This window comes from Thalassophryne amazonica, chromosome 7, assembly GCF_902500255.1.
Source record: "Thalassophryne amazonica chromosome 7, fThaAma1.1, whole genome shotgun sequence".
Lineage (NCBI taxonomy): Eukaryota > Metazoa > Chordata > Actinopteri > Batrachoidiformes > Batrachoididae > Thalassophryne > Thalassophryne amazonica.
Window position 1 is genome coordinate 105,438,322 of NC_047109.1, and position 13,221 is coordinate 105,451,542.

Sequence of the window (13,221 nt, forward strand, 5' to 3'; positions counted from 1 at the left end):
ACAACTGAATGAACATCCTCCGAGGCCGGTGATTCCAGAATTTTTGCCAGGGGTTGTATTTGTTAATAGTCAAAATAAAAGTGATTCAGCAAAAGACTGAACAATCTGCATACCACAGTATCAAAATGAATATAAAGTCTTTTTTTCTTCCCAAAATGAATATAAAGTCTTTTTTTCTTCTTCCCAGTTTTCAATAGTCCTTTACTGTCTTTGAATTAGCAGTTCAGTGTCCACGGCAGCTTGCAGAAGTTTGGGTAAATCCTACCAGTTCAGAAGGAATATATGTACAGTCCAGCAGAGGGCGTTAACTCTCAGACGGATGCACAGATCAGAAGGTCAAAGGGCGGCTCGCCATCTTGTTTCAACCTCGTGCTCAAAGATGACTTAAGTTGGCTATTTCTCCAACCCAACTCTGAATGGCCTACCATAAACATAAAATGTGCATAAATACACAAAATATATAACCAGGTAGCTCTAAAATAAAGAAAAGTCTACTCTTTGTCTCAACTTGTGCCCATCAAAATGGCTACGTCACATAGAGTAGACGGGCGGCAGCAAGTCCAGACATTGAGCTCGCACACACAGAGTTTAGTTTTAGCTTCAATGCTTCACATTTTACCACAAAAGAACATAAATTCAATACTTTAGCTTCATATTTCCCTAAAGTATAACCACATTGTACAGCTCTCCATTAAAATAAAATACAATTCTTCTTTTCACTCGCCAAGTCCCGTTTCTCCAATGTACAATTCGTCTCCCACACACGACAGGTTGAAAAAACAAAAATTACTCTTCTCTGTACCGTTTTTCTTAACAAAAATATATTTTAACGTCTTTAGACTTCTATTTTCCTTCCTTCTTTCTCTCCTTTCCTGCAGCCCGCGTCTGCTATGCGCGTATCTCCCTCATCTAGCAGGGAAGACTCTAGAACAATCCGATTGGTTGCTGCAAGTTACACGGGTCACGCAGCAAGGTGCATTTCAAAATAAAAGCCTAAAGACATTTTAAACCAAAATAACCATACTGACATAGTTATTATCTTTTTTTTTTTAATTCAATGTATTTATTGATGTTTTATTAACATGCTTTTACTTTAAAGTTGACATTGCTAACCTGGGTTACATATAGCAGATGTCCATCCCAATGATTCTAGTCTGCTTGAGGTTTCTTCACTTAAAAAAGGAACTTACTTGTGGATAGCACTATATGATGAGTTAAGATTTACCACTAGATAAGGTCAATTGAACCTGATTTGACAGATTTGACAGATACCAGTATTTACAACCAAGGTGTAGCTGTCACATTTTATTTTATGCTTTATGTATATGTCTTTATTTGGCTTGGAATGTCTGTTTTATTATGTGTAGTATTATATGTCACCTTCAGATGGCGCTGTACTCAAGTGTGTGGAAAGCAGCTCAAAGAAGTCAGATACAAGCAATGCTGCAAGATTAGTGCCAACTAAACATAGACTTTTAGCAAAAGAAAGGAGCTAAAAGATGCTGAAAACAAGAAATAAGCCTAATTCCTTTTGGTAGCACATAGCCAACGAGGTATGTTTATGTTTTATGTCTGTATTTTGTTTTCCAATAAATGTACAAGCATTTAATATCAAGATTTCTCAAGAGCTAATGGCTGTTTGATCTATATGTTTTTATTTAGTTTTCATGTGTAGAATTTTTATAAATTCGTCAGTTGGAGGAAACCACTTGTGTCTGGATGTACTTCATGGTAATTATGCAAGACGTGCAGAAGAGCATCTCTGAATCAATTTGTGAAACTATGAAGCAGATGGGCTTCAGCAGCAGAAGGCCACGCCAGGTGGCACTCCGGTCACCTAAGAAAACAGGAACCTGAGGCCATAATGGGGTTGGGCTCACCAAAATTGGACAATGAAGCACTAAAAATATGCTGCCTGGTCTGAAAAGTCTAGATTTCTACTGCAACCTTCAGAAGGTAAGGTGTAAACATGAAACTGCCTTGTATCAATAATTCAGTGGTGGTGCACTGGTGTTGAAACTGTGCGGTCTTAAGCCCCTTTCATACTGGGCCTGCGTAGAGTTGCATTGTGCTGTGTATCTACTACGCAGGAATGGCTTCATATGTTGCACGCAGGGTGGAAGCTTGGCCTGCTTCTATGGTTTTGAAGCTTTACTGCCAGCAAAGTTCAGCAGAGTCCAGTGGGATGAATAAAATCTAGCAATGCAGATATGTATTGATAAAAAAACCTAAAAGGATTTTCACCGGACTGGTGTAGGGTAGCGTTCAATTGCGGAGGCTTGGTGTACAGTAGCGCAACGTTACGTAGACTTGCATACAGTAGCAGAGTGTTGCATATCCTTGTGTAGGGCACTGCATCCAGCACTCAAGGGCGAAAGTCCGCTGACCCCTTTGCGTCCTTCAGTGTATTGCCACTCGGTGTAGTCGGTACGTCGCATTACACAATTCTACATTGGCCCAGTGTGAAAGGGGCTTTACCTGTGTATGTGTGGGGGTCTGTTGCACAGATCATGCACTACTTCCCTTTCAATTTGGATGCAGCCGGCAAAAGGTCCCCTGTGACTGGCTGGTCTCTGGACCCAAAAATTACAAATGTTAAAACCATTTTCTAGGTCAAAGTACCATATGCACACTGCTGTGAATTTCAGTGGAAAACCAACAGTTGCAGCCAAACATGCCTCCACCCCCACACAGTTTTTAATAATCTGATCTCACAGGTGTGTTTGAGGTCTCTTTTTCTGTGGTGTCCCTTAGGCTGAAAGGCTGGCTGCTCTTGTACTTCAAGCAAGGGTATCTGGACAGCATTCTGCATAGGGATTTCCTGAACTTCTCCCCTACAAATGCATAGATGACTGGATTTATGCAGCAGCGAGACAGTGCAATGAGCTCAGCTACACCCATGGCAGAGCTGATCTTTTTTGTTGCCTCAAAGCTGTTCAGAATGCCAAAGAGCTGCAGAGTCTCAAGGAAAACCAGGATGTTGTAGGGCACCCAGCACACAACAAAAACACACACAATAGTATATATCAGCTTCATGGCTTTGTCTTTGTTGGAGTTCCTGGATGTGTGCAGTACGACGAGGATTTTCACATAGCAGAAAATCATAATGGGAAGGCACAGGAATAGGCCCACTGTGTTTTCACTGAAGTTCCGTAGCTTCTTCCACGACTGCTCGCTCTCAGCGGGGTACACTGGCTGACAGCTGGAGTTATCTTGGTCAAACTCCACAGCTACAAATATCACCAGAGGGATTGTTAGACTGGCAGATACAATCCAAATAATAAGACTTGCTACAGCTCCGCAGCAAAGTGTGCGGGTCCGCATGGTTGCCACAGCGTGAACAATGGCCAGGTAACGGTCCACACTCATTAGGGTCACAAGCATTGTGCCACTGTAGAGCCCCAACTGTTTGGGAGAGAAAGCAAGGACTCAGCACTTTGTATGACAAAGGTCACCCTGGTATGTGCTGTAACATTTATGTATTTTTTGTATTATATGTTGTATATGATACATATTTTTAACTTAGCAGGGATACAAAAATCATGTAATTTGGCTCAAAGGAATCAGGGTCAGGGGGTTCATAATGCCCATTGCTTTGGTAATCAGGATTGTTGATTATCGGTAGTTCAGTGATCATGAGCAAGAATCAAAGGAGTCAGGATAAGCTCAAAGATCAAAGAAAAGTCTTGAATCAAAGAAACGGGGATCAAAGCATTAAAACCCCTGTCACACCTTGATGATTTAGCCAGTGTATTCCGAGCATGTTAAAAACACTGGCATACGCTGGGGTACATCTAATAAGTTATGGGTAAGTTTTGTATAAGTTAAGAACACGTTGAAGCATGCTGATATACATCGTAATACGGTGAGTACCTCGAAAAGTTTTGGGTATGCACAATATTTTCAACATATGCCAACATATGACTCATACGTCCTGCATACGCAGACCATAAATTGTAGGTAAGTTATACGATTGTTGACACACGTTTCTTGTAAGTTACTCACAAGTCAAAATATGGCCATTGATGCTGTCCATTGATTGACTGAAAAACTGAAAGCTGCGTATATGCGTAAGCTCCAGTCCTCATGTGAACAGTTCAGACTGTTTCAAAAACATTCAGACACGGAATAACTATAAAGTCTTTATCCGACCTGTTTGTTTCAGTCGGATTCATCATCACAGCCTGACGAAAAGTTATCCACATAATGTGTCCTGATTTTGGAAAACGACATCTGAAAATACTTTAATTTCTTGTTGTGAAGAAATGTAGCATTTTTAAAGAAGTCCCTCTGTGTTTTGTCTTACAGCCTGAACCAGAGGATGCCAGCACTTTGTGCCACAACAAGACAATTAACTTATTTTAAAAGTAAAGAGTCACAGCGCCTCATTCATTCATGTCAGCATTTATCACAGGCAGTTGATTCTTCAGCATTCTGCACGCGATGAAAACAAATCCCAGGATCCACCAAGACAAAAATAAAATAAAATAAATGACAAATTACTCTGTTTGGCCTCCATGTGGAGGGGAGACACCGTGCGACAGTGTACGCGTGCTCGTGGAAATGCAAACCAAGCCAGACTTAACTGTTCTGACCCGCAGCATACCATGCAGTACCAACCCGAACCACTCGGGTGGAAACGGGGCTGTGAGCATATGCTGGCTAAATCGTCATGGTGTTACAGCTGCATTAACGTATTTGGCGTATCCAGCATATTCTGAATATTTTTTTTATATGTCGGCATATGCTGGCTAAATTGCCAAGGTGTGACAGGGCGCTTAAAATCCACAACATGATTTGGATCTGCATCAAAATTTAACTATGTCTTTGATCCAAGGCCTAACTTGCCACCAAATGTCATTGAAATCCATGTATGTTCTTTTGAGATGTTCTGCTGACAGTCAGTAAAACAGACAGTAAAAATCATCTCACCTGATAGATTCCTGTCTTCAGTTTGCACGATGTAAGGTTCTGAGAATTGTGGGCCCAGAGGGGTAGAGAAACAGCCAGTATGAGATCTGACACGGCCAGATTCAGGAGGCAGATGTCTGTCATCGTTTTCATTTTCATGAACCGGAGAAGAACCCACAGAACGGTGGCGTTTCCTGTGAAATCAGTTTGTTGAGTTATTTCTTGGGTTCTTTATGATGACAACAAAAAAGAACAAATACACACAGTTGCTCTCAAATCGATACGTGAACTATGTTTGGGAAAAAATGCCTAATGTAAATGTGTGTATATTTTGTTTAGTTTAAACATACCTAGTACTCCGAGAAAAAACAGGATGTAGAGGATAACTGGTAAGACCATAGACCCATTGGACAGATCAGAACTGACATCTTCAGGAGAGGAGTCATTGTAATCAATGTCATAAATGTACATGAATGTGGTATTTTCTGTCGTGGTCATATTGCTGCATGAAAGATCAGAGAGATTATTTAGAGAAGACAGTTTGAACCATTAGACATCCACAGGCTCCTCTGTATTTCATTTTAATGAGGAAACGCCATTTCATTTTCTCTGCTGTGCTGTTGATACCTTATTAGATTTATTTATTATAATTTATATAATGCTCCAGACTCTTTAATGTATGAGCTCTATATATTCCAGACTCAACTTGATATTTTTTAAAACTGATTTGCAACATAGACGCAAATTCCAAACCTTTGAAAAATATATTGTTTTAAAACCTGCTAAATATAAAACAGAACAAGTATAAACAAGTAAAACACGTGAACACTAAATTCTAAAAATTCTATGAAAGAAGAACAGAGCTAGTTTTTTTAATGTAAAGAATCTGACTAAAATTCAAGATGTGACTTTAACCACACCTGCTCCTAATTTCCATCATGCATAGGATGATGATGATGATAATTCCCTGCAATAGTCCCAGACATTTCCAGAAGGTGGCAGACAGCATAGGTGTCAACCTGACTCCAGGAAGGGCAAAGAAGGTGCAGGTTTCTTTGTAACCACCAACTGATTTCACTGATTAACAGCAGACGGGATGAGTTCATCAGTGAAATCACCTGGTGGAGTTCGTGGTTATAAAGAAACTGGGACCCTCTTTGCCCTTCCTGGAGTCAGGTTGACACCTATGCAGACAGGCATATGGTACATTTCATAACCAAAACAATGTCCTTTTAGTTCTGATCTGGTGCACCAACATTAACCAAAATCTAATCATTTTATTTGCAACATACACCCTATTAATCTGATCATTTATGAGATGAGCGTTTATTGTTTTCAAAGTTCAAAGTTCTTTATTAATCGTCTCCTTTAGGAGAAATTTAGCTTGGTGCATGAGGGGGCTCAACTGCACAAAAATTAAACAGAACCAATATTACAACAATAATAAGCACAAAAATAAATACAACCAACAATAAAATAGCATAAATAACCTTAAAATCAGTGAAAAAAGGATAAAATCACTGTAACTAACCCACTATCAACTACTAAAACCACACAGCCATTAACAACTCTCCATTCAGCTGGAAAATGTGCAAGATCCATCCTATGACATAAAGTGCAATTTAAGCTTGTTCATTAATAAGCTTAATGGACAACAGAACAAATTAATATTTGTACCGATTACATTTGCACAAAGGAACGCGATATCTCTTTCCAGAGTTTTTGATTTGCAGAGTTAACAAAGCGGACAAGAAAGTACGAGTGCCGACTGGGTTCTCCATCTTTTGCATTCTGCGAAACCTATATTTCTCAACACTGTGCCTAGTGAGTGTAAATTTCACACATTCTCGAGAAATGTTGGTTTGGCTCGTATCTCACTGATGCAACTGGTGAGAGGAGGCGGAGACACAAAAAACGGAAAAAAAGCAAAAAGGTGATAACTTTCTCATGTGGAATCTCACTGAGTTGGTCCTCCAGACACATGCGTGCATGATGGCTGACTGTTCACTGAATGCCGTCCAGAGTGGCGGCAAAAATTACAGCAGCAATTCTGACACGTCGCACATGCAAAAGCCAAGTGGCACCTTTGCAGGCTCAAGCATTTGCACGTGAATACCACACAGCACTTTCATAGATGTTCAGCCACTGGTGCGGCTGAAATGACGACACAAATGATGATGGATGTGGACTATTACATTGTTATTATGTGAAAGAGGCTATGAAAATTCCCCCAACTTTAGGCAGAAAAGGTACTGTAAATATCCTTTGGAAGCACTGTGATAAGAATAAAATTAAACGAAGCCAGAGTGCTGACATCATCTATATGGTACGGCGTGCACGTGTGCACAGTGGGTGGCCACCGGCCAGCAGCTTTAAACTAAATTTCCACTTCTGTCCTTGGAAAATAAATAAATAAATAAACACAATGAGTCTGGTTCATGCAGCTTGTGTGTCCAGCCCAGCACGTGTGCACGTCGAGTGGGTGTTGGCAGAGCGGGGTGGCTGGAGGCTGCTTCCGTAAGCGCTGTTCCTCTCCCATCATATAAAAGGAGCGCATATGTGAACCCATCACAAGTTGTCTCACATGTTCCTCACGTTCGAGTCACAGTGACAAGGTGGTGAGGGGCATGAGGTGCCCGCCTGAGGATTAGTCTGGTGCAGACTGCCATGAAGGTTATGGGGAGGACTGGAACCCTTCCCTTTCAGCCCATCTATGAGCAGTCTGTCTATAGGCAAGAACAGAAAATACTCTGTGATCCGTCCCACATCCTCCACCAGGAGTATGAACTTTTGCCATCTGAGAGACAATACAGAGTCCCCAAGTGCAAACTGAACAGATACAAGAACTCTTTTGCTCCTACCTCAATTAGATTCCTGAATGCTGCAGGAGTTGTCCGGGAGTAGCGTTAGGGGTTTTGTGCACCGACATGTGTGTATATATATATATATATAGAGAGAGAGAGAGAGAGAGAGAGAGAGAGAGAGAGAGAGAGAGAGAGAGAGAGAGAGAGAGAGAGAGAGAGAGAGAGAGAGGGGAAAATAGGTATTTGAACACCCTGCGATTTTGCAAGTTCTCCTACTTAGAAATCATGGAGGGGTCTGAAATTTTCATTTTAGGTGCATGTCCACTGTGAGAGACATAATCTAAAAAAAAAAAAAAAATTGGAAATCACAATGTATGATTTTTTTAATAATTTATTTGTATGTTACTGCTGCAAATAAGTATTTGAACACCTGTGAAAATCAATGTTAATATTTGGTACAGTAGCCTTTGTTTGCAATTACAGAGGTCAAATGTTTCCTGTAGTTTTTCACCAGGTTTTCACACACTGCATCAGGGATTTTGGTCCACTCCTCCATACAGATCTTCTCTAGATCTTTCAGGTTTGGAGTTTCAGCTCCCTCCAAAGAGTTTCTATTGAGTTGAGGTCTGGAGACTGGCCAGACCACTCCAGGACCTTGAAATGCTTCTTACGGAACCCCTCCTTAGTTGCCCTGGCTGTGTGTTTGGTATCATTGTCATGCTGGAAGACCCAGCCATAACCCATCTTCAATGCTCTTACTGAGGAAAGGAGGTTGTTTGCCAAAATCTCGCAATACATGACCTCATCCATCCTCACTTCAATATGGTGCAGTCGTCCTGTCCCCTTTGCAGAAGAGCACCCCCAGAGTATGATGTTTCAACCCCCATGCTTCACGGTTGGGATGGTTTTCTTGGGCTTGTTCTCATCCTCTAAACATGGTAAGTGGAGTTGATTCCAAAAGCTCTATTCTGGTCTCATCTGACCACATGACCTTCTCCCATGCCTCCTCTGGATCATCCAGATGGTCACTGGTGAACTTCAAATGGGCCTGGACATGTGCTGACTTGAGCAGGGGGACCTTGCTGCCCTGCAGGATTTTAAACCATGACAGCATCATGTGCTACTAATGTAATCTTTGTGACTGTGGTCCCAGCTCTCTTCAGGTCATCCTCCTGTGTAGTTCTGAGCTTTCTCAGAATCATCCTTACCCCACAAAGTGAGATCTTGCATGGAATCCCAGACCGAGGGAGATTGACAGTCATCTTGTGTTTCTTCCACTTTCTAATAAGTAATCTTAACAGTTGTTGTCTTCTACCAAGCTGCTTGCCTGTTGTCCCGTAGTCTATCCCAGCCTTGTGCAGGTCTACACTTTTGTCCCTGGTGTCCTTAGACAGCTCTTTGGTCTTGGCTATGGTGGACAGGTTGGAGTGTAATTGATTGTGTGAACAGGTGTCTTTTATACAGGTAACAAGTTCAAACAGGTGCAATTAATACAGGTAAAGAGTGCAGAATAAATGGGCTTCTTAAAGAAAAATTAACAGGTCTGTGTGAGCCAGAATTCTTGCTAGTTGGTAGGGGGGTCAAATACTTATTTGCAGCAGTAACATACAAATAAATAACTAATAAAAATCATACATTGTGATTTCCGGATTTTTTTTTTTTTTTTTTTTAGATTATGTCTCTCACAGTGGACATGCACCTAAGATGAAAATTTCAGACCCCTCCATGATTTCAAAATGGGAGAACTTGCAAAACCGCAGGGTGTTCAAATACTTATTTTCCTCACTGTATATATATATATATATATATATATATATATATATGTATGTGGTGTATGTGGGTGTGTGTGTACATGTGCCTGTGTGTGTATGTGCATATGTACAAGTAAGGTGTGTATTTTAACTTATTATTTATTTAATCTGGTTTTTATCTGTTTGATTATGCTGTTTTAATTCTATATTGTATCATGGGAAATGTGCAGTATTCTGATGAATTTTCCGTAGGCATCCAAGCAGTGTAATGTTTGTTGTTGTATTTATTGATTTTTGAGACAGAAATGTTTGCAGACCACTTAAGGTCCAAGACAAATTTCCCCTTTGGGACAATAAAGTGTATCATATTGTAACGTATTGTACCATATCGTATTAGGTGAGCGAGTTCATTGCAGCAATTTTTTTTGGTTTGGTCAAAAATCAAGCAACACGTGGGCACCGCCCCGCAACTGAGGTGAGGGGACGGTGAAGGGCTGCGAACCCTGCTTGGAACTGCTTGAATTTCCTCACAGATGTCGTTTGCAGGCTGTCGCGGCCCAGTGAGATACCACCCTTTCTCAGAATGTAAAAGGTGGAGAAGCCATGACCTACTCTTTTTGGATCAGGCTCAAAACGTCTCAGTCACCCCTTGTACATACATGTCTAGGATTCCCTGAAGCCTACAGATGCCCTTTATAGTGCTGCAGATATGCGAAATGATTGTGCGAAATGTGAAGTGTGAAATGATTTTTTTGCAAAAGGACTAAATTTTGCACATAGTTTGATATAAAATTAAAAAAAATAGATATCGTGCCATGGTCAGTTTGGTTAATAAATTAAATGCATGTTTTTACAGTAATTTTATTATTGACCCATAATCTGCAGATGTCTTTGTGTTGTCATGTAGTGGGCAGCACACTTATAAGGTCGAGTCAGTAGCACCAACCCGACCTTATAAATGCGGATCTACACGGTACATATAGGTCCATGCATGTCAACTATTTTCATGGACCACAATGAAAATAGTCTTTTCACATTACTGTGTTTTCCATGTATTCTTTGATGCATTTGCATGCATGTGTATTAAACTGTACAAAACAAATTCAACCAATTAATCAAATAAATTTTTTTCATGCATTTATTCATGGGATTTAATATTATTTGATGAAGTAATTTTTAACTTTCCAAATGTGTTTTATGCCAATGCAGTACTGAAGGGGAAACTGCAGTACTATGTAAAAGTTTTAGGCATCCCAGAGTTATATAATAACAGTAACATTACACACCCCCACTCCTTTTTTTACTGGCATGCCAACACAAAGTTTGTTTCAACAAAAGTGACTATGTGAGCTAAACTGTTTCATTCAATAATAATAATAATAATAATAATTTCTTTGTAAGTGTACTGGCCAGTAGAATACCACACAAACACACTTGCAAATCATCATGCAATATTAAAATGATTGTAAAACACAATTACCCATATACTTTAAGTCACAGTTTTCTTAAAATACTTTTTCAAGTCATGTGACTTATATACTAAAAAAATCACACGTAAATAGAATCCAATTGTTGCATTATCATTAAAGTTGAAATTCACCACACATTAACTTATTTATGAATATTTATAAGGTTTTTAATGCTTTTATGATGCATTAAATGTGCCTAAACTTTTTGCGCAGTACTGCACATTTAATACATTTTTGCATAAATTCTAAGGTGCCTAAAACTATTGCACAGTACTGTATGTAAATAATATAGGAGATTTTTGTCAGAAATTTCCTAGTTTTGAATTATTTTCGTAAGATAAAACCCGTGCATCATGTATGAAATGGCTTACATAGTATTTTCAAAGTAGCAACTTACGCAAACCATAAAAATATGTAAATTAACCACTGCTGCGTTAATAAACTGCCAGAGTCTCTGAGTGACACCAGCTTCTTGCTACTGATTATGACATCCTGAACTTACTGGAACAACAAAAGTACAACTAAGATTTGCAACATGTGGCACCACCTATGGAGCTCCTCTGACCAGGACCGACTTCACGTCATCTAATTTAACCGCATCGTGAAATGTTCAGGTAACCAACATGCACTGTCACACCACCTGTGCTGACGCCTTTGCCGACCCTCATTTCCTGTGGCTGACATCGTTTACACACTCACACAAAACCATCATGTGCAGGGGTAAAAACCGCAGCAGGAGGAAAGACAAATATTCTGAAGAAAAAACCCTGTACAATGCCTGTAAATTTCACATACTTACAGTGCCATCATGTTCCCTGCTAAAACAACTCTTCACCTTGGAAGTTCTATAGTTGGGTATGAAGCTCAACCCGTCAATGACTATGGTTCACGTTTTACTCTCAAATGTTCTTTTGCGTCTAATTTCTGGTAAGGTGAAATCTGGGTTTTGTTTGTTTCCGCTGCATGGTGTTAATGTCGCAAAGAGGTGTCAGTGTGGTTTTCAAAGAAATGTTCTTTTATGTGTTAACATGGTAAGCAGAAAAGAATCGGGGTTGGGGGGGGGGGGGTGCGGAGATGATTAAAATATGTAAAACAGGAGCTTTTCTCCGTTCTCTGTTTTCTACATGTGGAGCAAAAACGGTTTGAACTTCAGAGGGGAAAGTGTTTTAACAGCAAGTTTCACTTTTCAACATGTGCACACACGTCGATAAAATATCCTTCCCTCGAGGAGAAGGTGTTACCTTTTATATCAGTTTGGTGTTTTTCCACAGTTTCACAATAAGTAATAAACCAATTTTTAAGACAGTGTAAAGTTTTCAGTGTTACCCATTTCTTCTCCTTGGCCTTTGACACTGTGTAAGACATTGATTTCACTTCTTTATTTGATCTTATTGTTTTTATTGTATGGTTGTTATTTTTACTCATGTTTTATGGCTTTTAATTATTTTAGTTGTATTTTGTTTACAATTTTATGTTATATGTGAATTATTTCTTTTATGATTATTTTTATTTACACTTTGGTCTTTGGTCCACTATGGTTGTTTTAAAGTGCTTAATAAATAAAATTGCTGGTTGGTTACCTACATTTAGGGGAAGATGAGTAATGTAGCATTTAGGAAAGGAACTAAAAATTTTCTTGAAAAGGGAGATAGAGTGCCCTTGTCAATCGACTTCATGCCAGAAGAGATGCAATTAAAACAGATTAAGTTAAATGTAAGGACAAACCCAGGAAAAGCTGTTTCATTGTTCAACTAATTTGAAAAAATCTGATTCAAACACTCAGCCTATGATGCAGGGAGGTGTGGTGAAAAAAAATCAATGATCATACCAGTTATATTTTTTAAATCAAAACTATAAAATATAACAAAGGATTATTAACTGAGCGCAAGAGCTGCACGGCAAAATATCAGACCAAGGTGTTGACATACGGGCAGAGCTTTAGCGAGGTCTGTGCGAAAAACACTGAGGTCTGATAATCCCGTACAGACCGAGCAAACAAGGTTAATAAGTTGTTTATTATATGGTAATTATATATATATATATATATATATATATATATACATATATATATATATATATATATATATATATATATATATATATATATATATATATACATATATATATATATATATATATATATATATATACAGGCTCGAAGATAGGAGACGCCTCTCCAAGGTAAGACCGGAACCACACGGCTTCCTCCGCCACAGGACCCCGGGAATACTGGAGCCACCAAGTCCCGAACTCCCAGGTGGCCACTGCCTCCGCGTGTCGGACCTG

At 39.5% G+C, this 13,221-nt stretch overlaps 1 protein-coding gene across 1 annotated transcript; it reads right to left on the reverse strand.

Moving 5' to 3' along the window:
- Nucleotides 1-1,152: 1,152 nt before the first annotated feature.
- On the reverse strand, nucleotides 1,153-11,864 carry LOC117514707 (C-C chemokine receptor type 2-like). The gene is made up of 4 exons (XM_034175266.1): nucleotides 11,735-11,864; nucleotides 5,262-5,413; nucleotides 4,933-5,105; nucleotides 1,153-3,405 (listed from the first exon to the last, which is right to left on the reverse strand). Exons 1-4 carry the CDS (start codon nucleotides 11,743-11,745, stop codon nucleotides 2,698-2,700), a joined length of 1,044 nt encoding a protein of 347 aa, XP_034031157.1. The 5' UTR covers nucleotides 11,746-11,864; the 3' UTR covers nucleotides 1,153-2,697.
- Between the last annotated feature and the right edge of the window lie 1,357 nt (nucleotides 11,865-13,221).

Bases quoted from the DNA above. Each gene is read 5' to 3' on its own strand.
- LOC117514707 (XM_034175266.1), bottom strand. The intron at 5,106-5,261 runs GTATGTTTAAAC...CTGATTTCACAG, and splicing joins GTTTTTTCTCGGAGTACTAG to GAAACGCCACCGTTCTGTGG. The intron at 3,406-4,932 runs GTGAGATGATTT...TCTCCCAAACAG, and splicing joins TGAAGACAGGAATCTATCAG to TTGGGGCTCTACAGTGGCAC.